At 43.8% G+C, this 22,684-nt stretch overlaps 1 protein-coding gene and 1 long non-coding RNA gene across 3 annotated transcripts in view; both read right to left on the bottom strand.

Annotated features, from left to right (window-relative positions):
- LOC112574299 overlaps positions 1-21,634 on the bottom strand; it is a 37,740-nt gene extending 16,106 nt beyond the window's left edge. The window contains exons 1-2 of one of the 2 annotated variants that reach the window (XM_025255290.1): positions 21,319-21,634; positions 20,076-20,193 (exon numbers count right to left, since the gene is read on the bottom strand). In XM_025255290.1, the coding sequence (XP_025111075.1) occupies positions 20,076-20,193; positions 21,319-21,336 (136 nt within the window). In that variant the 5' untranslated portion in view covers positions 21,337-21,634. The remainder of the gene's footprint in view (positions 1-20,075; positions 20,194-21,318) is intronic. The other variant, XM_025255291.1, reaches the window with a different exon arrangement.
- Positions 949-4,881, bottom strand: LOC112574301. Its single transcript, XR_003101403.1, has 2 exons — positions 4,791-4,881; positions 949-4,232 (listed from the first exon to the last, which is right to left on the bottom strand). It is a non-coding gene; the product is annotated as an uncharacterized LOC112574301 (long non-coding RNA).
- Positions 21,635-22,684: the final 1,050 nt, after the last annotated feature.

The raw sequence follows: 22,684 nt of genomic DNA, 5'->3' as shown, positions 1-22,684 counted from the left end.
GGACATCTGTAGAGGGAGGGAACTAAGGTTATCTGACTGAAAGAAGAAGCTTCATAAATGTCATATGATCCTAATGATAATGTACATTTGTATAGCTTGTTTCTCCACTGTCTGCCAGACTCAAGGCATTTAAGAAAAGGCTGTAAAATGACAGTAGAAAGGTGTAATAAAACTCAAGATCACAATTTCCCTTGGTGTCTTAAAGTGACTGTCTTTTACCTGAAACAGAATTTGTGCTAAAACATAAAGTTTTTTACAGCTAACACTGAATACGCTACATGGAATGATAAAATGGAAGACCATTCTTGTGTTCACTGCAAAAAAAAAAAAACCTTACCCCATCTAAAATGTATAGGTAAAAATCTTGTGGTATAACACAGAGCTGGACTTTTGATCTAGATGTTATGTAGGTAGACATTTTGGCGTAGTGAGAGTATTTTTGTCTCTAGCAATTGTGACTGCAAGGGTAGAGGGGGGGAATTAGTATTTTACACTAAGCCAGTAAATAAGACTATATCACGGCAAAGCAACCGGCCCTGTAAATTGTGACTGTGCATGAGAATGACCACCTAGCCTGTAGGTAAGGTTGATTAGGCATGTGCCTCTACTTGAAATACTGTGCGTGCGCACTCATGCCTGTTCATGCCCATAGCCCTTTCTTCCCAGGGGTGAGAACTAACCATTAATTTCATGTTCAAACAGGTTGTTTAGTTAGTTGCACTGATGTAGTTTCTATATCTTAGATTTATGTTTGTTTATGCAAGATTTATGTAAGGTCTTTCCAATTTCTTGTAGGGCGCTTTTGTGAAGTTATTAGATATTGGTGTAGGCATATTAATAAAAATAAAAGGTAGAAAGAGCAGTCAAGTAATGTAAGTATTGGTGTTTGGGAGCATAGGTAAGGCCGAGTGACTATCAAATGTGATATAAGCATTATGTTTAGGTAAATATTTTGAAAACATTTTTTATTACAGCCATTGACAGATTATTGTGTATGATTGCTACTGACACGCAACACTAACCATTACTTCACACAAACACACTTGTTTACAGCAAGTGTCTGACATTCCTCGTCTAGGTTAAGTCATGGACACTCCTTGCCCTGCACCCTCCACGCCCACGCCCTTTCACCCTCGCACCCTCCACCCTGTCTTCATGCAATCGAAACCTCTTCACCCCACACCCCTTATCCTTTTCCAAAAGTTCAACCTACCGGCCTACACAAGGTCCGTGTAATGACAGCTTCGACTGTCAGAGCAAGTTCCGTCACACCCTGTAGTGTTATCTACGTGACCTCGTTTTGCAAGCGGCGGCACCAACAGGCGTCGTCGTCGTCACACGTCGCAGAAGCCTGATGACCTAAACGACCTTGCCTTGACACCATTAGCCTGTTTACCGCCAGGCGTCACTGCTGGAGCTTCGGTCTCTGGGCACCGGTAGGGCCAGGTGGGGGGCCAGGGGAGTGGGCATGAGGATGACGGCGTAATCAGGTCAAGTGTTGAGTGTTGTTCTGTTTTGAGGTGGGTCGAAACCCCGAGAATCAGGCGGTGTTTGTTATCCAATGTTATGCGGGGGTGTGGGGCCGGCCAACGTGACAGGGCAAATAGGTCATCGTTCAGGCCCGTAGCCCTCGTCAGACCACCAGCGACAGCGTGGATAAGAACGGCGATAACAGAACGTTCGTGTCATCAAGTATGTCGCCTCTGCTGCTGGCCGCCACCTGTAGGGTGTGTGGGGGGGCATTCAGGGGTGGGAGTATAGGATGGTCAACTTGACATCATCATTATTCTCGTCGTCGTCCTTCTGTAATGCCATGTCTTCCTCCGATATCGACTGACAATGATTCTTCGTCTGACGTTCGCATTTACACTTTCTTCAACACTGACTCTGCATTTCCTACACCAATTCTCCTCAGTAAAGTGGACATTCTGTTTCCTGTGTCTGAGGCTTTGTTGTCCTTGGCCCGAGCAGGATTCCAGTGCAACGTTTCGGTCAATGTTCTGTTCTTGGGTCTGTTGGCTCTTTCTGATATTTTTTTTTTTTTTGCAATTTCTGACATCTCCGTGGTCGTTGTGGCTATTTCCGACACATAATCCCTCCTCCTCTTCCTCGGTTATTGTCCATACTATTTATGGCACAACAGGTTTCGTATCAGGATCGCAACAGCGGCAATGGCTATGGTTAATTATGAAGCCATAATCTGTACATGTCTCTCCAAGAGTGCTGATCCTGCTTTACTAATGTAAACAATGGACTGCTTGCTGAATACAGAATGGCAATTGCTGATTTTTCTCGATCTGTCGTCTTCGTTGTTTGTCTCTTCGTGTCTGTCCGTCCCGCCTTCTGTCTGTCAGGAGAATCTGGGAATACTAGCCGCCATCTTTCAGGTATTGTGTGACAGATAAAGATTGCGACGACACTGCAGACCGGATGTACACAGACCGCCATCATTGCTCCACACATTGCAAGTGGCAAGACGGGGAGTGGGAGTCTCGCACTTCAGACCGAGTCATCATGGCTGCCTCATCTCCTTACACCGCACTAGACAGTCCATTTTAGCCGGAAGCACCTTTCTTTGCCACCTCAAATTCCACACCTCTGCCATCTGCATGAGCCTGGTGCAATTTGAAACCGATTGGTTTTGGGCCAGACGCCATGTTGGCCATGTATTGGTCATGTCCTGCTCTCATGATGTCTTCTCATAAGCTTGTTGACAATCTTTTACTATCTGCTATCCTTTGTCCTGTGGTCATGGTGTCTACTCGCTGTCTGCTGTCCTTTGTAGGCATGCTTCTCTCTCCACCTGCTATGTCTCTGATCTCCCTTCTGCCTCATGGCTCAACCCCGGGGTAAAAAAAAGAAAAGAAGAGTTGATGTGGCGTTGAATGCCGATGGGAAAAGATGGATCTCGCAGTTCACAGAAAAATGTATCTGCGACACTGGAAGATCACAAAGCACTTGATGATTTCTTCAAAGATTACACAGATGGGAAATTACAACAATGTTCATCAATTTGTCTGCGATTGTGGGCCATATGTTAGGCGAGTAAACAATTGCTTCTACCTTGTCTACTACAATGCCTGTAGGACACTTGCAAATACTTTATGGGGCAATTCGATACTCTCAGGGCAGGGATGGACCAACGGTCTCACAACCCTAGTTTTGATGTTTTCTCTGGAACGCCTTTAATGGAGTTTGTGCCTGTCAAATCTCAAGTCAAGAGAGATCATCACAACTCTCTGAAGAAACCCTGCTCTCGACCCTCTTCTGTCTCTCCTGCATATGTGCCTTGACTTAATGATTCCATCACTTGTATTATCAACCACTTCGTGTCGACTGGTGCTGTGCCCTCGTTAACATACTGTCATCACCACACACTCCAGCTTCAACCTTAATGACCCAAAAACTATCGCCGTTTCTGATCCACCTTTTCCTGTCAAAAGTACTTGAAAAGTTCCTCGATTGTTTCTCCATCAATAATCTACTTGAATCATTTTCCGTCAGCCTATCGTGAGAATTATTCGACTGAGACTGGTGTGCTGCGAGTGGTCCCTGACTTGTTCTCTGCTTGAGACATGATCACAATTATTTTACTGTCGAAGCTGGATCTGTTGGCGGTTGATACCCTCGACCACAACATCCTTCTCCAATGCCTTCGTGTTGTTTTTAGTCTTCTCGCACTGTTCCGGTTCTACACATTGCACCTAGTCTGTAGTAGTTGTAGACACCTCATCTTTACCTGCTTCTGTAAAGTTTGGGATGCATCAGGGCTGGTCTTGTGCCTCATCGTGTACATCTAACCACTCGATTCCATCATCCACTACTTGGTCCTGCTGATGATACACAGATGCTGGTGTGTGACCTCGCTGTCCAACTCACACAACACACAACAGACTCTGTGAAAGCTTGGATGTCCATCAACAAATTGAAAATGAATGACGACAAAACTGAAGTTCTTCTTTGCAAATAAACCGATGTGTGCACCATTTATCCTGTCTTCAGAAGGCAAAAAGCAAGCAATGCTATACCTTCCTCTGCGAACTTCCTTGGCTGCTAGTCCGAGCTCACACTAATGACAAGATGGACACACTGTGCTACTGTGGTCTTCACAGCCTCACCCCATCATACCCGTCTGAGCTACTGAAGCCTCACCACCCGAGTTGGTCTCCTGTGTCTGCTTGTGTTGCTGGTCCCTCTCTGTGCCACACATCCGACTGAGAAAAAACCCATTCCTGTAAGAAATATGATGCATAATAAAGAGTACTGTGACGTCCACTCCTCAATTCTTTTTTTGTCATTGTGTTATGCTTATTTTTATGTTTCTTGTGTGTTTGTAGTCTTTTATGTGCAACGGGATTATTATAATAATTCCTTTAACCTGTCTCGCGAGATCAGGAAAAAAGGAGAAGCCTAACGGCATACTTTTTAAAACCACCTGTTTATTGCACATCCAGCACAAGGAGAAAGAAATGTTCAGAAGTTGATTGTACTTAATGGACATCCTAAAAACAGTTTTGTTTCTGAGTATGAGGCAGCTTTGATATAAATTTAAAAGAACTATGGGAGGGCACAACTTTTTTTTCCCCAAATGAGTGGAATATTCCCAACATCTGAGTGTAAACATCTCATTCTCCACATACAAGCCTACAAATATCACAATATACAGAAATCATGTGAAACAAGTGTGTCTGTGTTCCTAATGCCAATAATATTATCATCTAAAATATTTTCCGTGAATCGACTTCAGAAAATGAGGGGAGCTGTTCACTAGAGATTTTTACTGAACTCACCTAGTCACTTGCAAAACAAACCAATAAAATGTTTTCAATATGCTAGGTGTTTGATATGGTAGCAGTTAATGGACAGTAGACTGTTGTTGACTTCACTCACGCTAACCGCGCCCTTGCTCCATGTCCGCTATCATCAATCGAGGCTCAGCTCAGGTGTGCTATTATTAACCAATCTCCTCTTTTCCTCCTCATCCTCCATCCACCTCCACCCAATGCTCTTCATTTTTTTTTTTTTTGCCCCTCGTCCTTCATGCCTCACTAACACACGGTCTTTTCTGCATTATTTTTTTTTTAAAACCCTCCCTCTCCTCCCCCCACATTCTCCCTGTCCTATCCGGGTATGTCACGTCGCTTATTACTCAGCACAGCAGCGCCGCCATTCCATCTTGCCGACTAATTTCCTGGCTATCTCCCTTCTTCGCACTATCAGCGTGACATCGGGTGACCTGTGACCCTAAGGGTGGTGACAGGAGGTGTCATGGCGTCCCACTTCTTTTCATTCCCTGAGAGCTGTGGCAGTCGGAGGGTTAGCGTCGTGCGGGCAACTAGAGCAAGGCGAAAGGAGTGAAAAGGCGAAGAAAAAAAAAAAAGGAAAAAAAAAGGACCGACAGCGATGACTGGAAAGTGGGTGGGGGTGCAAAACAACCGTGATACCCTCTTTCCTTTCACCTTCTTCGCTAGCTGGGGTCACTCAAGGTGCGAGGAATGCGGAGAGTGAGTGTGTATCAGTGGGGACTACTGCCGCGAGCAGCTGCTTGAAGAGGGGAAAAAAAACAGCCTTCTAGCCACGTGACCGTAGGGGCACAGTAAGTGGTTTACCGTGTCTACAGAGCCTAATCCTCGCCTTCCGCTGACTTTACCTCCTCTGATGAATCAGGTACCCATTTGTTTTTTGGTTACAGATCCAAGCAAGCCACGAACAAAGGACTACCAAGCAATATACACGGTCATCAGACGACTTTAAACCGGAAGTGGTCTACCCTGGCTTGGGGTGAAGGTCATATGCGTACAGAATTCTCCAAAATCGTCCTCAGGCCGCACGTGTCTTTCCCGCCACTTGTCCTGTCTGACCGCAATGGACGCTCCTTGCTTGTCCCTCAACATTTACGGTGTTATTATTATTCGTTTAATTTACATTCATGTTTGTATAAAAAAAAGTTATTAGATCTTCTGAAATCTGTGGTTGCTTTGAGGGGTCGGATCACAATAATGATTTCGCAAGAAAAAGAAAATGTTGGTGAAAACAATGATTTGGAGAAGGAAGGGGAATACCGGGTATCGAACAGGAGAAACTAGAAGAAAAGGAGAAATATAGGAAAAGAGAGAGGAACATGTGAGATGATGATAAAAAAAAGGAGGAAGAGAAAAGGAATACAAAGCGGATGCAAGACAAAGAAAGACTGAGACGAAAGTCAGGCAAAACAAACTTGATTAGTGTCAGGAAACGAGCTGACATGACAGGGAACCGTGAACGACCAGCAAACTTGGCACACAACATTTGTCAAGGTGAGCCAGCAAGGCAAGTAGTGAGAAAGGTTGACTTAATAACACAGGAGTAGCCTTTAGAACATACTAACATATAAACCAAAGCCTATGGGTCCTCCAAAGGTAAAGAGAAAACTGACATTAAAATCCCTGTTTATAGAGGGGAGAGAATTTTAAAAAAAACAACAAAGGGTCATAAAAGGGTTTTTCTCAGCAAGCGCTTGTTGGGAGGGAATAAAATAGAAATGCCAAAGGCCAAATCGCTAGCAATCAGACTTAAAAAAACAAACACCCAAATATCTGGAAAGTTACTGCATTCGGTGAAAACTAATACATTGGCACTGGAAGACCCTGGACACATAAAAATGGCGACGACGAGGGCTGCAGACGCTGACATCACCCTGTAGTGCCATCGAGACGGGACAGCGCCGGGGTCAGCACTGGACGGAAGTACAGAGAGGAGACAATGGTGTCACAGAGGAGAAACAATTCGCACTCAGAGGGCTACTACTACTACACACACAGATTTAAATACAAAAGTGAGCAAAATCTTTGCCACAGACAGCTTTCTAAGGAAAAAAAAAATCTTTGCTATATGAAACGTGTGGATTACATACACAACTTACTAATGTCTCACTAAGCATTACTCAGCGATGGGCAGGCTTGGAATTGAGGGTTTGAAAGACCAGGAGATAGTAGTTTTAAAGAAACCAAAGAGCGATTTCAGAAACAGAGAATAAGAATTTTTAAAAATAGCCAGAAGGCTTATGCCTGACCAGAGAGACCGTGGAAGTGAGAAAAAAAAAAAATCAAAAGAAGGCAGCACTCAAAACTCAACCCCGCAAACCGCAATAAAGACTCGACATTAGAAGAGGAGAGTCGGTGGATAGGGCCAGCAGTGGCGACTACAGCAAAGCTTTTCAATGGAATGAAAAAAAAAGTATTGGCGGCGTATTCACGTGCATAAACTGTGGGAGTGAATGTAGTTCAGGAAAGCGAGAGGCGCACGTGCGTGGGTGTGACGATTCAGAATGGCGGGCAAACCAACGGTCACTATTGGGCCCTGGAGACATTTTATTCAAGGAATGTAAGGTAAAACATTCGCTCTTGGAAATTACTGTTGGTTCGGGAGAACAAGACTCGCAGCGTTTCATTGTCACATAATAATAATAACAAGTTTGCATTTCTCAGTGTTGAGCGAGATCAATGCGCTGTACAAAAAACCCTCCACAAACAAACCGTATTAAAAAAATACAATCGTCAGCAAACGGATGAAACCATGACAAACATGAACGAAAAGAGATGAAGATGAAGAGGAGTAGTGTAGGAATTTCTTAAAGAAGTGGGTTTTGAGAAACGACTTGAAAGCTTGGAATGTTGACACAAGTCGAAGAGAATGGGGAAGGGTATTCCAAACGGCGGGTTTAAAGAATGAACAGAAATCTCTCCTGTCTGAATCCTGGGACAGAGAGGAGGACAACGCATGTGGACCATTGAGACCAACTAAGGTATTAAAGCCTCAGTAGTTCAGACAGGTATGTGAGGACACAACGGTTGGCATCTCGTAATCCACCCGAGATCGGACTGGCAACCAACGAAACTTGCGGAGGGACCATCGTCTGCTTTTCGCCTACGGAAGATCAGAAAAACAATATTATTCTGAGCCCTCTGAAGTTTGTCCAGGTAAGACGATCGACGAGTCCTGCAGTCATCCAGTAGGGATTAGACAAAACAATATCAGACAGGTGCTTTTTGGTGTCAGAAACCCACAGGAAAGTCGGATGAGACTGTTCCTCCAAAGGTCAAAGAAGATGGACTTACAAACTGCATTATGTTAAACTTCATGACACAATCATGCGCCGATGGTAACACGACGACTGTGGACGGTCTGGAAAGGAGACTCCCGACCCAAACTGTACTGACCCACAGCTTTGTCGCTAATTACTAAAGTTCATTTTTTGCTTAGTTAAAATAATATATTAACTTACAGAAGTTAGTTTCCCTTTGATTCCATTTCAGTTACAGAGAAAAACTGTGAAGTTTATATATTGTTAGAGCTTTGGTTTATATTAATCTCATCTTTTCTTTTTCTGACTGCTAACAACAAAGTTACAATTTTCTTTTAGTGTTGGGGTTAGGGGAATGGTTATTGTTCACGAGCCTTGGAAGGGGTAGGGGACGAGAGACACGTGAAAAGGTTGGTCACAGGTGTAAGACTTGTTTTAAAGGTCAGGGTGCTGGGAGCTGAGAATGAGTTGGACACCCTTTTCACACCCCTAATAGTAGCCTCCACTGAAGAATCAAACATGAGTGTGAGGGCTGGTGGAGAAAAGAGAAGAAAAAAAAAAAAAAGAAATTAGGGGCGTTGTTCGACGACTGTGGACACCCTCACCTTGCCACCGAGAGTAAATTGGACCGCAGTCGCCACAGACCGCGCTCAGACTGACCCCTGAACCCAGAGACCCTCATGGAGCCAGTTTCCTTCAAAGAAAGACCCACAAAGGATGTGAACAAAAAGGAGGGAAAGGGAAAAACTAAAATGTGTTTTGCGTGTATGGGTGCGAAAGTGCGTGCACGTGCGTGTCCCGCAAACAGTATTTTTGCTTTCATAGTTTATCAACAAAAGTGGGCAACCATTTCTGTGTCTGTGGTTGATTAAGAACAAGAACGAAACATGGACAGCATACGAGGGACAGAAAAAAACACATGAACTATAAAAGAATAAACAACCGTTCAATGAAAAATAAAATCAAATACCAGAAAACACAAAAAGGAACCAAACAACAAGAACAAGGTTATGGTTACTAGTTCGGCGTTTGTCTAGGAGACTTTATTTAGATAGTTTTCCTTTGTTGGAGAGTTTAAATCCATTTATAAAACCATATTTACTATTATATTTGAAATTGTTTTTGCCTTTTATTTAGAACATTTTATTGATAGATATATATAACTTTGGGCTTTTAAGGTTACTGGCTTGATGTATGTTTGATTTATGTGGCAAGGAAGCTATGAACGAGTGGAGCGTTTGCACCTGACGACTCTGATGCACGTGACCACGTCAAATGCACGTAGATACGTTGGGTTAGAACGTAAACATATTTCATAAAGGAACTCTCCGTCAGACCGAATGTTCCAGACAGATAATATTATTGAATGAACAGAATTCTTCGACCTACTACAACATCTACAAGGACTTCCAGCCTGTCACTACACCGTCACCACTTTCTTCCCTCTTGTAGAGAAATGATTCGAGATGTGTGTGTTAATAAATCTTTTTTGAAGTTTGATGTGTAGATCGTGAAATGCCTTCCTGACAAACTACAAATCACCGAGGGCTGAAAACGAAAGAGTATTAAGGAAAAGCAAGTTTTGATCTCTTTGACAAGTGACCTGTAAGAAAACAACCACACGTCAAGCCATCTAACGATGGGTTTTTTTTCCCGGGGAGGTGTGTGTGGGGTGGTGTGTGTGTGGTGGTGTGTGGCGGTGTGTGTGTGTGTGGTGGTGGTGTGTGTGTGTTAGAGGAAGTCTCCGTAATTGCGTCAGACCGTTACCAACGGAATCATACGCCTTCCCTTTGATCCTCCCCGTTTTGCCTGCCAATCAACTGCGCAGGTTTTTAACAGTCGTCGGCGCATCGACCAGCAAAACAAACGCCGATGCCGCTCGACCGCAGACCTTTTCCCAGAGTTCCCTAGTATCTCTTTGTAACCTTCAAAGCCTTTGTGTGTCTTCTGCAGGCCCCGCCGTAGTTCAAAGGAAGGATGCCGAGCTGATCGCCTTTTCTTCTTCCTTCTTCAGTCTTCTGGCATCCGCGCAAGCTGAATCCACATCACTCTGAATGAAGTTGCAGCTTGTCTCCCTTTGAAACTTTTTCAACTTAATTTTTTACTTTTTTTTATCTTTTTTGTTGTCTTTGAAAAACCGCGCCCACCTGTGGAGAAACAACTTCTTTGAAAAGGGACCCTTGCATGCCGGGACCGTGAAGAAAGCCAAATTTATTTGTCCTGGCCTTTGTTCTTCCTAGGACAGGTTGCAAACATTTTTTTTCAAGACTCTTGGAGCATCAGTGGTGCAGAAAACAATAAGTCTTCCACCGAAAACCCTCAAGATGATAATGGGTTTTATCGTGTCAATCGGAGACACAAGTTTCTTTTTTCTTCCTCTTCTTTTCTCGGTCGGGACGAGGACAAAGACGACGCTGGCAAGGAATGTAGTCGCTGTTCTTTTCTTCAGCCGGCTGTAACCGCCTTGGCCGTTCAAAGCATTGGCCGTTAAAGAACTGAAAGTTGAAAGCAGAATGGAGGAAAGTGCTAGCAGAGGTCTGAAAGAAGGAACAGCATATAAAGTTGTCACAATTATGTCCGGTTCTCTTTTCTCTTCTTGAACTGTTGTCTGTGACCGGACATTAAAACCGTATTCTGTTCACTCGTCAGAAAAGTTAAACAAAGTTTTGATGCCGGTCTCCTTCTGTATTTTCTTTTTCTGCGATGTCTGCCTTCCGGTGTCCTCTCCCTTGTGCTTTCATTTTTATCTCCCCTCTCACCCCATCCCATAGAATCGTGAATGAGATACAAAACTGCTTAGACAACCTGAGCAATACCTATTTTAAAAGAAAGTATTTCAATGGTTTCCTTCCATGGCTTGTGCATTATCCATAATAAAACATATTTACCATGTCCAATATATATTTTAAAATCAGCTTTATGCCTTCTGTTACTTGGGTGTGCATTAACTCTCACCACCGACAAAGAGGTGTGAAAAGGGAAAACGAGCAAAAAAGCGATCTTTTTACGCATGAAGAAAAATGACAAGATGACAGAACAGAAATGAATATCAACAGACAGAATATCCAACAGAACAAATAATACGATGCTAGGTTATAAAGCAGAACAAATATCAGTATGACAACATGTCTTCACAGTATAAGCAGTCAGTGAGGTATGGTACAGAAGATGCTGTTTTAAAACCTTTACTGACCTAAACTAATAAAAATGTTTGTTTGGTTGGTCGACTGGTTGTGTTTCGCACACAGAGAAAGATGGAGGTGGAGGATGGGTAGGAGAGAGTGAGAAAAGGAACAAATATGGCGTGGGGGGTCGTTAACCAGATCAAGTGCTGGAGTGCAGTGCTGTGTTAAATGACATCCTCGCTCTTGGCTGCGCAGTCAGTAGGTGCAGCTATTGCAGCTTTCAGTTTATCTTCCCAGTGGGGGCGCCCTTAACATCTCAGCCGTCTAATGTTCACTAAACAGATAGACAGAACTGGCTGGTCGATCGCAGACGAGGGTGGAAGGGAAGGTTAGGGGTGGGGATGGGTGCTGACTAGCCAGCACACACAAAAGTACACGCACATACAGACAAGCATAAGGTGGAGAGAGGATGACAGAGAGGTAAGGACACACACAAACCCATCCCCATCACTCCCAAAAACAAACACACTTCGACACAGGACAAAATATTGTGGAGGAATAGGGAAGGATATTTATTTGTATGCTGCATGAAGTGCAGAAAGGTCAAATACCATTCTGACTCAGTGAGACACTCTGGGTACAACAAACAGGACAGACCTACTGACGCCTATCATTATGATCACCAAGGAAGAGAAAGCGTGTAGAACAGTCGATCTGAAGTGGATGCCACGACACGGCCTTCCGTCGGGTCACTTCCATCTCACGAGGAAACTTCACAAGCGCCGCGGCAACTGACTGGCGCCAAAAATGGCGAAACATTTCCTCCGTGGGATGATTGACTGGCAGCAGTATCCTCCCTGACTGTATTTCCTCAAGATGACAAAGATATTGTAGTTTTTCAACAACAAAAAATGTTGTACACGGATGCTCTATACATCTCTAGGGGGCTGTCTAGGAAACAGTTTGAAGCGTGAGCGGAAGTGACGCATCCACCAAACAATATGGCGCGCTCAGAAAGGCGTCCATCACCGTCGATGTGACCGGAAGACGAACAGACTCCATAAATTATAATCGTGTCAAGGATAAGGACAAAGAATAACTCCATTATTGTGGCTGATGTCGATACTTATATCCATCCACGTGTCTTTGATGGGTTCCACCCGCTTTCGCGAGCCCAACATGGCGGACATACTGCAGACGTTTTCAAAACACACACAAAAAAAAAATATTCGTGAACAGTTTTAGGCGGTGAATTTACAGTTTAATACTATGTCATAGAACCCTATGGTTTGTCTTGCATGTGATCAAGTTTGTTCATCAGATGAGATTCTCCGAGGACTGACCGTTAGTCTTGTAGTCCTGCCAGCAGCACACACTCAAATCTTGCATCCTACTGTGACTGATGTACAGTCTTTCACTTCTCAGTCCTAATAGTCTGGCCTGCCCTCCCACGTTTCAAATCACATTTAAATGAAAGCAGACGATGATTTGTTAGTGAACTGCTAGGCTTTCATGAGATGTCGTGTGGTTTCAAACACTCGACTACTACACCTTGCATGTCCCACCCACAGGAATCGGTTGTAACTGACAGAGTTGTCGAAAAAAGAGAGAGGATGTGCTTATTCACGGCGAAAAGCCGCGAGGGAGTGGTAATCTGTATTCAGATAATTTTCAAGAAGAAAACCACGAATTCAAGTCTGTAGATGCAGCACTTACTCAGATTTTTTCTCCCCATCCCCGTTTTTCTGTCTCTCTTTCACACACACCTTTTTTCATTCTATACGTTTGTCTTCATACAGATGTGTGTGAGAGAGAGAGACCGGGTACACGAGCTTGCTGTGGGTCAATTAAAAAAATACATAAAAGCAGAAATCCTGTGACAGGATGAAAGAGCACGAGGCTGCAAATTGATGTCGATAATAAAGAACACAATGCACGTCGAGAATAAAAGAGATGAAAAGTACAAAAAGCGACCGAGCTGACTGAGATGTTTTCAAGCACCTAGAACCAAGCAGTCCCTGCTACACCGACATCCTGAAGGAGGGAGCTGGCCCTCGGTCATTCATCGAGGATGGAAGTACCTGCCACGGTATCATCGCCAGGAGGGAGAGAGGAGAGAGAATCCACAATATGCATCCCTTGTCCCGCCCAGCCACCCTTGTCCTTAATATCAACTCCTCTAAACTTTATTCTTCCACACTGCCTTCTGACCATCACCGTGAGAGCTGACACCTTTACAAAACAAAAATGATGGCCTCGCATTAACGGACATTTCCAATTATTCTCTGACAACAAAGGTCAATAGTGACCTTTAACACTTCCCCTCGTCCTGACCCTCCAAACTCACAACAATTCAGTTTTTTTTCTCTAATCACTTCGTTTCTTGACTCCGTGGCTCACAATCTCCGGCGACTGTGAGAACTGTAATTAATCCTTAATCACTCGGCCACGACTGTTGGTATGCGAGGTTGGAGTGTGAGATGGATGCGAGGGCATGGAGGGCATGAAGATAGATGAAACAACACACCCTTATCCTAAAGTGTGGGCTGACATGGTGTGACATGGTGTGACTGGTGTGACAGTGTGTGACATGGTGTGACCGGCATGGTATCCAGTGCTCTGGTGTAACAGCTCTACTTTTTTTTTTAGAAACCTGACTGTTGAACTCGCCAGTACCTACCATGGCGTAATTAATACTGTTAACCATAATAATAATATTAATTCAATCTCTCTATAGATGGATTTTGTAGCATCGAGTGTTATTTTTTACGAAGTGTAACAGATATATTTTCTCGTGTATATATGATCAATGAATTCCTAGAAATCACGGACAAGACAGATCGATAAATATAGAGATAGAATATACACACTTAAACGTGTTTCTATTTGTATCACGTGACTTTCAATTCGTAAAAAGATATTAAGTATATCAAAGGATATGTTTTTTTTATGTTCCTTACTCATGAGCACTTCTCAGTTCTGTTTCCTGCTCGCGACTGTTTGCCAGGTCTTGTCCAGACTGACCGCCGCTGTGAGCGCCAGCAGTTCCCCTCTGACCTACCTTTGTGCACGAGGGTCAGTGCTGTAAGTGTACGGTGTAACACCTGCCTTTACACCACGTGACCCCCAAAACATCGGGCAGGTGAACATGCAGCCAAACACGCGCCAGAATTCTCTGATCAGAGGAAGGAAGGGGAGGAGTAGGTGAGTGTACAGGAAAAGGTCAAAGGATAAAGTGAATACGAAATAAAAAAAAACTTGAACCAAGCTGTCCACTCACACGGATGTATACACTCATGCACGTGGGCGCACACACACACATACGCACCCAACTTACCAAAACGCACACACAACACACGTGTTTCTCACAAAACACACACAAAATAAAACTGTAAACAACCCATCACTTGTGAGCACGAGGTTTGTTGTGTAAATCTGTGTGAATGTGAGTTTATAAATTAATGTATGAAATGTATGCGCGTATAAATATATGTGTGTGTGTGTGTGTGAATTGTGAGCTGTAAACGCTCACTGAACAGAGCTATAAAATATCTGGCTTATTTTCGTTTTAACGAGAGCCTTATTTTATAGACAATCACGAGGGTTTCTGTTACTGACCTTTACCAGCTGTGACACTGTAAATTGTTTTATTAGAATAAAAATAATCTAGCGAGGTCTCGTGAAGCTAAATCACTGTTTGCTCCCTACAAAACATCAACTGAGTATTTTCTCACACTGTCAATTGTGAGGCGATAAGGCTACACTGATCATCACCCGTCACAAAATCCGAGTGTATTGCTGAGGCCAAAGGTAAGCCTGACTAACAAGGATTGATTAGCCGGCCCTTGTGAGATGCCTGCCAATAGGGGGCGTGACCTGCAAAGAGCAAAGCGGAAGAGGAGGCAAGACAAGGACGTGCCGACCATCTGCCTCACGCGCTGACCAGGAAACCATTCACCCAGTTCGTGTTTTCTGATTGGCGGTTGGGCCATATACCATTATCATGGGAAAAAAAACCTTAGACCCAAACTTCCAGAACCTTCAGTGATCGATGCGGTGCAGCTGTCCACTAGCTTCTGATGCTTATCAGTGGGGGTAACAGCAGGGCAAGTGGGAACCTGTGTGTGTGTTTAGGGGGAAGGTGTGTGTGAGTGCGTGCCCGCGTGCGTACATGCGATGTATTTTACTCGGCATACACAGGTATCTGTTTATAAGTATGTGTCTGTGTGTATGTGTGCACAGTCGAGTGACATCATTGCCGATCTGGCATGAGATGTTTTATTGTGTAATTGTGATATTGTTTCACAAAAAGTCTCATAAAAATGAATTTGGTAAAATACAAGCACAAGCAGTTGCGCTGTTTTCTCTCCCTTTATCTCCAAGAGTAAAGTCCCCACTAGCAACGGCAAAGCAGATATCTTCATGAACGGAGCATGGTTTAAAGATGTAAGCAGCTTTGAGTATTTGTATCCATTAATTTCAGAGACAGAAGCTCTACTACAGAATCTCAATCAGACTCGTGACAGCAACACCGGCAATGGGTAGTCTGGACAGGATTTTCAAGATGACAACCATATCAGCCGATCCTGTTATAGGGACTCTGGTCATCGACACGGAGAAAAAAATCACAGCATTTGACAACAATTGTCTCTCGTACAGGGAACATAAAACCATTGACTTTGTACAAATTGTGGTTGCCAGAGTCGTAGCAGACCAGGAACCTCTACTCGCAACAATCACGTGGTCTGTTCTGGACATGTGCCATTGCACGACACTTTGTCGAAGACTGTACTTTAAGGTATATTGAAAGGTGGTCGACACCTCGATGGCCAGAAAAACTTGCTTACGAACATGGTCGTCCTGTGCAAGACCTACTCACTGTCCCCTCCAAGGTACCAGCCAAGAGACGACTGAACTAACCTTGTCTCTCTTTCACACGCATGCACGCACGCACGCTTACAAACAGCAGTGAAGTATATCTGTACAATCACATTCTGGGAGATGAGTTGGCCTCCAAGCGAAGGACGTTGGCACAGTATCTCACGACAAACGGCTTACGTAGTCCCGCTTAACGGCCCAAATATCAGTTTGTCCTACATTGCCACGAGCAAACTGGGTCGCTGGCAGGTGACTGGGTATGCAAGAAGTCAAGCGGATAGCTAGGATGGGGGCAGCCATTCAGCTAGCCTTGAGGTGTCCTGAATAGGAAAATCATGATTTCACTATCTCATGTGTCCGCCACAACCCCTTCAGGGTAATCGTCAGTTCTTATCATGCATCACTCATCTGCTGCCAACTCATCGACTGTCTATACACGTGCAAGCTGGCCCCAGGTGAGTCGTGACCCAAGCACCTTGACCTCAACATCGCGTCAACCTCCTCACAGGTTATCAGGTAGATCAAGTTTAATGTCCAGTGACCTACATACACGAACTGAGGGAAAAAATCATTTACAGAGAAAACATGAACCAATCACAGTCAACCATACACGAAACATGTGTCAGAAAGATGAATACCATGAAAATATTGTAAGTATGTAGATGACGAATTGAGGGGTAGGCGCAACACAACTCTTGATTATGCAAGACATGGCTTTGGGGTTGGATTTGGAGGATTCGGATGTAGAGACAGATCGAAGAGATTAAGGGAAGAGAATTCCAGACAGCGGGGATTGAGACTAAAAAGGATCGTCTGCTGAATTTCTCCCGTCTGGTGCGTGGCACAGAGAGGATGAGCAACACAGCAGACTGAAAAGACCAATTGGGGAGGTAAGGCGGGGGTAGCTCAGACAGGTATGATGGGGCGAGGCCGTGAAGACAAGCTGCACAGTCTCTTGAAATCAATGCCAATTTGGAACTGACAGCAAGTGAAGTTGGTGGAGAGAGGGGTGTAGCATGGTCCGCTACATGACGACGACGACGACGACCATGATGATGATATTGAGATGAATCACTTTCTGTTCTCATCCTTCTGGATCTTGCGGCGGCCATTGACACTATCGACCTCGATATTCTTATCGACCGTCTCCGGAATCTCCTCGGCATTGATGATAGAGAACTGTCTTTCTGGCAGTCCTGTCTTACTGACAGAAAACAGACTGTTCTCATAGCTGGACTTCCTTCTGAATTTGCACCCGTCTAGTTTGGATTTCCTCGGGGATTTACCCCATGTCCTCTACTTCTCGTTTCATGGCGAGCCTCTCTCTGAGGTAATTGAGTTCCACTCTGTCTCGCATGCTGATGTTGATGATGACACGCAGCTCTGTCACTTCTATGAAAGCTTCCATCGATTTCCTTCTCTTCTTCTTCAAGCTTGTACATCAGATATTAAAACCTGGATGATTCAGGAACTGCAATTACTTTAAAAGTGAATTATTTTTGATTGATCCTTCTGGCTTCGCTGTTCAGTCACTTACACTGAAAAAGTGAAATGTCCATGACTAAACCATGTTCATGATGTAATATATAACAAAAAACAAACTTTCTATGAAGGATCGTGTCAATAAGATTTGCAATCTGTAAGATGAGTACAATGTCACTTTTTCTTATTGCACATCACAAAACTCTTGTTACTGATCCAGCTCTGTTTTGCCTTAGCTACGGGGGAATACTTCTCGCTTGCCATTTAAAATAATCTCCCCTCAGGAAGTACAGAACTATACTGCAGATCCATCTTTAGTGCATCCCAATGTCCCCGTCATCTCTCTGCTTGAAAACTTGCACTGGTTCACCCACTCTGTATCGAATAGGCAATAATCTGTCAGCCATTTACTTCCATGTCGACCAAACTCCTCCTTTGTATCTTTCTGTGTCTATGTTATTTCAGGGGCTGTAACTATGAAGCGACAGGGAACTCGAAGACAAAAGTCTTTTTCCCGAAGTTATAAAGCAGTGTCCACACTGCAGATGTTTCACCTCTGGAAAGCCGCACTTCACATGCGTTGGCAAGGATGTCCTGTGGTAGAGAACTATGAAGTAGTGTTCACTGGGTCTTGTCATGGCATTGTTATTACAAAAGTAAGAATTCATTTCTTGAGTTCCCCATTTTACCCTGGGGAAACGACCTATTATCATTTCACAACTACGACCCCAGGGCAAGTGTGATGTCTGTGAAGCTATGAAGTGGTGAGCAGACCCCGCGAACATTCCTTTATCATAATTTAAGCTTGGGCTTCTTTATATCTAAAGCCCCTGGGGTAGGGCTACATCTGCAGGGTCTGGGCACATCACTAGGGAGACCAAGACGCTTGTCCCATTGGGCTTTTATTTATTTATTTTTCATTTTGTAGCTTTTTCGTCAATAGCTGTACACGCTTGAATGTACGGGTACCTGAGCAGATAGAAATGTTTGGGTGTAGTGGATTTTGGTTGTTTTGAAAAGTGAGGGAGAGATGGACTTAGAAATCACCCTTTATGGACATAAAAGAAGACGAGCAGACAATGAAAACTCTTGTGTTGACAAGGTTACAAAAACTCTTTAAAAATAGAAAAAAAATCTGTATGGGCTGGTGTGTTTTCAGTTTACTGGCTCTACCTTGCTGGATGTGGAGGTCCAGGAGTTTTGCCAAAAAAAGTCACCCAGTAATTAATTTATCGCAAGTCTATTGTCGACTTTAACAATTTTATCGTGGTTTCCGATATTAAACTGTTAAATAGTTCGCCGAGAACCGACAACCTACAACTTCGCGAAAGACTAAGAGCTGACCCGGCAAACAGCCAGCAGTCCAGAGATATACCTCCGCGGCAATATTATAATTAAAGCAACAAATTAATTAATATTTTAGTAATGTTTATCAACAGGATATAAACTTAGTTACATCATAATGCATTCAGTTATTATGAATATGTACAACTGCCATGACTCTCTAAATAGTTTAATAAAATAAATCCGTCTTTGCATCGTTTATGTTTGCATGTAAACAAGCGCGCGTGCACACACACACACTCAAAGAGAAGGGTAAACAATGGTCGACTATCAGCTTGATAGGAATCCTGCAGAGAACAATCTTTATTGTAGCTTTTCTTGATTTAAAAAAAAAAGATGTCGATGGGCGATGTGTTTAATTTTGTGTGAAGTGTGCAACTCACAGTGGCTTTCATTACAACTGTAACACTCTACGCCAGCTCGTGCGAGTAATGCCCCGGAGCGCGTGAGGTGGCTCCGCATAGAAAAGTAATCCCCGTGGACGAGCGATTCGTCTCCCTTCTATCAGTTCTCACACGCGCACGTGTGCAGCCTGAACATCTTCAACAGGCTGAATCGCATTGCAGCACAATGTCACCGCATGCTCCAGCGTTTGTCACTAATGGTGAAGAAGATATGAAGGTTTCCAAACATGTCAGCTCCCTCGTCATGCTGCCAAACTGGCGGTGAGCTAAAAATAATGCTCGTTCAGCAGCTGATCGTGAAAATGGTCTCATCCCAACCCCCCCGGTCGCCTCCATGAATGGCATTTCATTGTATCCACCTCGTGTGCATCTTTAATGTGGCTGCGCGCGCAACACGGAGTGCAAAGGGCAAAGTCGCGCAGTTGCCGGAGTCGCAGGCGGTGATCTCACACACACACTTAGACTCACTCACACACTTACACACACATACTCACACACACACTTACACACTCACACACACACACAGAAGGATATCACATACACACACAGGACCGGTAACGAGGGGTGAGAGGTCATGGGGATGGGGACGGGTGTGTGTGACTGTAACGAGAGACAGTCATTGATAAGTGCGCCAGGACTGACCCAGTATTTGGAAAACCATTTGCTGACAAGGCATATTACGATTAGCAATGATAATCTGACTTGAGAAAATATAGACATATATTTATATAAATACACAGCTCTGTTCTACTTTGCTCAACATTCATTCATTCTCCTAACCTGTAGAGGTCGCACCATGCTGGTCAGTGCATCCCGGTCGCCTGGACGAGGGCAGGGAATGTGTGCAGCTGTTACAACAATGAACAATAACAATGCACATCTCTTGTTCCTTGCAAGTCTGTGTAAGAAAGCAACATCAAATAATACAATGGAGGAAATGATTGCTAGACCGGTCGATATCTACGTGAATCGTAGTAATAATAATAATGAATATAATTCGAGATATACAATAGGATTTCCTCATGAGGAAACGCTCGATATGCTGTGATCAGGACCACAAACTGATTTATTCTATTTACCCATCCATTAGGCACAGGTCAAACAAACTCATAATGATCGAAACCTTTGTTCCCCTCTAAATGATAATACGAACTGCTGTTGTGAGAAATATTGGCAAGGCCGACACACTTGAGTGAGCAAGCAGCAATTACTATCGACAGCTGAGTGATGCCGAGAAACCATAATAAAAATGGATAATCAGTGATTATCATGTGTACAAACTACTAAATTATTGTTGGTGCTATATGATGTGGAGGTAAAAAAAAACCCTGATATTTAAAGAGAATTAAAATATCAAATTACTTAACATTTTAATATAATAATAATTCGTAAACAGTATTTCCCAGTGTGAATGCGATCTCAGTGCAATGAACACGAAATACTACAAACAACTGACAGTCAACCATACAAACAAACATCAGCACCAACAAACAGATGGCACCGTGGCAGACAGGAACTAAAAGTGTATTTTATTGTAATAAAAATTTTTTTGTTTCAACCTTTCCACTAAAAATATTACAAAAGGTAATCTGTAAAAGTGGATATTTTGCTTTTTCTGGTAGGAGTGTTCAGACAATGGAATGTTCACAATGGAATAATGTTTTCTTTTAAATGCAAGCGAATTATTTAAAGGTTGTAGTGGAAAAAAAACTGCAAACACACACATAACACACGATGACTCTTGGTATTTATTAAAAGAAATATTGCCTAAAGAGAATGGAGTCCCTGGAATGATGTAACAGACTGTCAAGACTAACAGACTCTAGCCCGAGCTTTCTCGCCCTCGGATCGAAGTTTTCGTATTGCGATGAACCGTAACAAAGCCCTCCCGTGGTCATGTCACACACACACATACATGACACACTGACAAGGACACTGTGCCATGCCAAACAAATGGCTGACGAAGACCAACAACCTGCCATTTTCCACATGGCTTGCGAGAACAGTAGAGCTAACAGCTTACTTCATCCCTTTCCTCCATAGTTTCTTCTCGTCTGCCTGTCGCCTCCCAGCACAACAATCATGGCGGTTGGCCTCTCCAGTTTTCAGGTCATCCGAGTTCAAGCGACCACGTGACCCGCACGCCGCGCCGGCTGCGCCTCATGCGCGCGGACAGGTTACATAACTCTTCACGTCCGCTGGCGTGCTCGCCACCGTTGCTAACCTCTTGCAGCGCGTGTTGCCCTCATGACGTAATAGTGGTCAGTGCCTGCACTGGTGGGGAAGTATGTCAAGTGAGGCTGCTGTCCACTGGGGTCGTCGTCTACCGTCAGAAGCTGGTGAGTAGGCGATGTGTGTGAAGCGCGAAGTGTGTACCCTCGTGTGCGTGATTTTTTTTCTTGCCCCCGCTCTTTTTTTTTTTTTAGTTGCTGGCTTGTGCCTGTGGGGGCCTCTCCCAGTCAGGTCCTTTGTTGAGTGGCTCAGAGCCATGAGCCGGGGAAGTATGGCGTAGAAAAAATAAAAAAAAAAACCCTCGACAGACCTCGTCCAGTTATTTATTTAACTCACGTGGTAAATCCTTCTTCTCTCATTCATCCATCATTTAGCAACATCATCTTTGAAGGATAATATTTCATTGACTATAAGCAAGAGATGATGATGGTTGTGTTTATCCTTCGCAAGACAGCAGCTTGTCTGTCACTCGCTTGGCAGTTGGCAGACCTCTTGTAGTCGTTGAATGAGACCGTAAGGTCGAGCTCGAATGGTTGAACTGAAGACAGTTATTGTCCTCCTTTCACAGCCGGTTGAAGTTAATTGTAGGTGAGAGATTTGTTTGGCTTTGTGATCGAATACTCGGTGTGACTGTGCGTGCCTGTGGGCTCCGGGGCCATGCTGTGTGTTTCCTGGCGTGTGGGGTCGAGTTACATCAAGCAAGGTCTAGCGTGCTCGACTATTTTTAGTCATGTCCTGGCAAAAAAAAAAAAAAAACTGTACTGGCTGGATTGATGATGGAGTAAGGAGTACGTTGCTATGAGAGACTCGTGTAGAGCTCATTCATTGCGTTGTCGACGGAGACGTGCGGGTGCTGTCCCACCCACACACCCACACACCCCTCTCCCTCCTTCTCTCTCTCACACACACACGCAGTCCTGTATACCAATGCACTGATTTTTCTAATTTTGACTCACAAACATAAATCTTTCACACATACACGTACACGTACACAAAGGATAATCCGTATTGTTGAAAAATGGTAATTCCAGTCAGTTCTGATTGTGCAGACGGCCATGTGAATTTTAAAAAAAGGAAATCCAGATTGTATACAAAATACTTGATTGATTATTGACAAAAATTGTAATATCTGTATTTTCATAATTATCTGTATATTT

This window comes from Pomacea canaliculata, linkage group LG10, assembly GCF_003073045.1.
Source record: "Pomacea canaliculata isolate SZHN2017 linkage group LG10, ASM307304v1, whole genome shotgun sequence".
Taxonomy (NCBI): Eukaryota; Metazoa; Mollusca; class Gastropoda; order Architaenioglossa; family Ampullariidae; genus Pomacea; species Pomacea canaliculata.
This window is presented reverse-complemented; position numbering and strand designations above follow the sequence as displayed.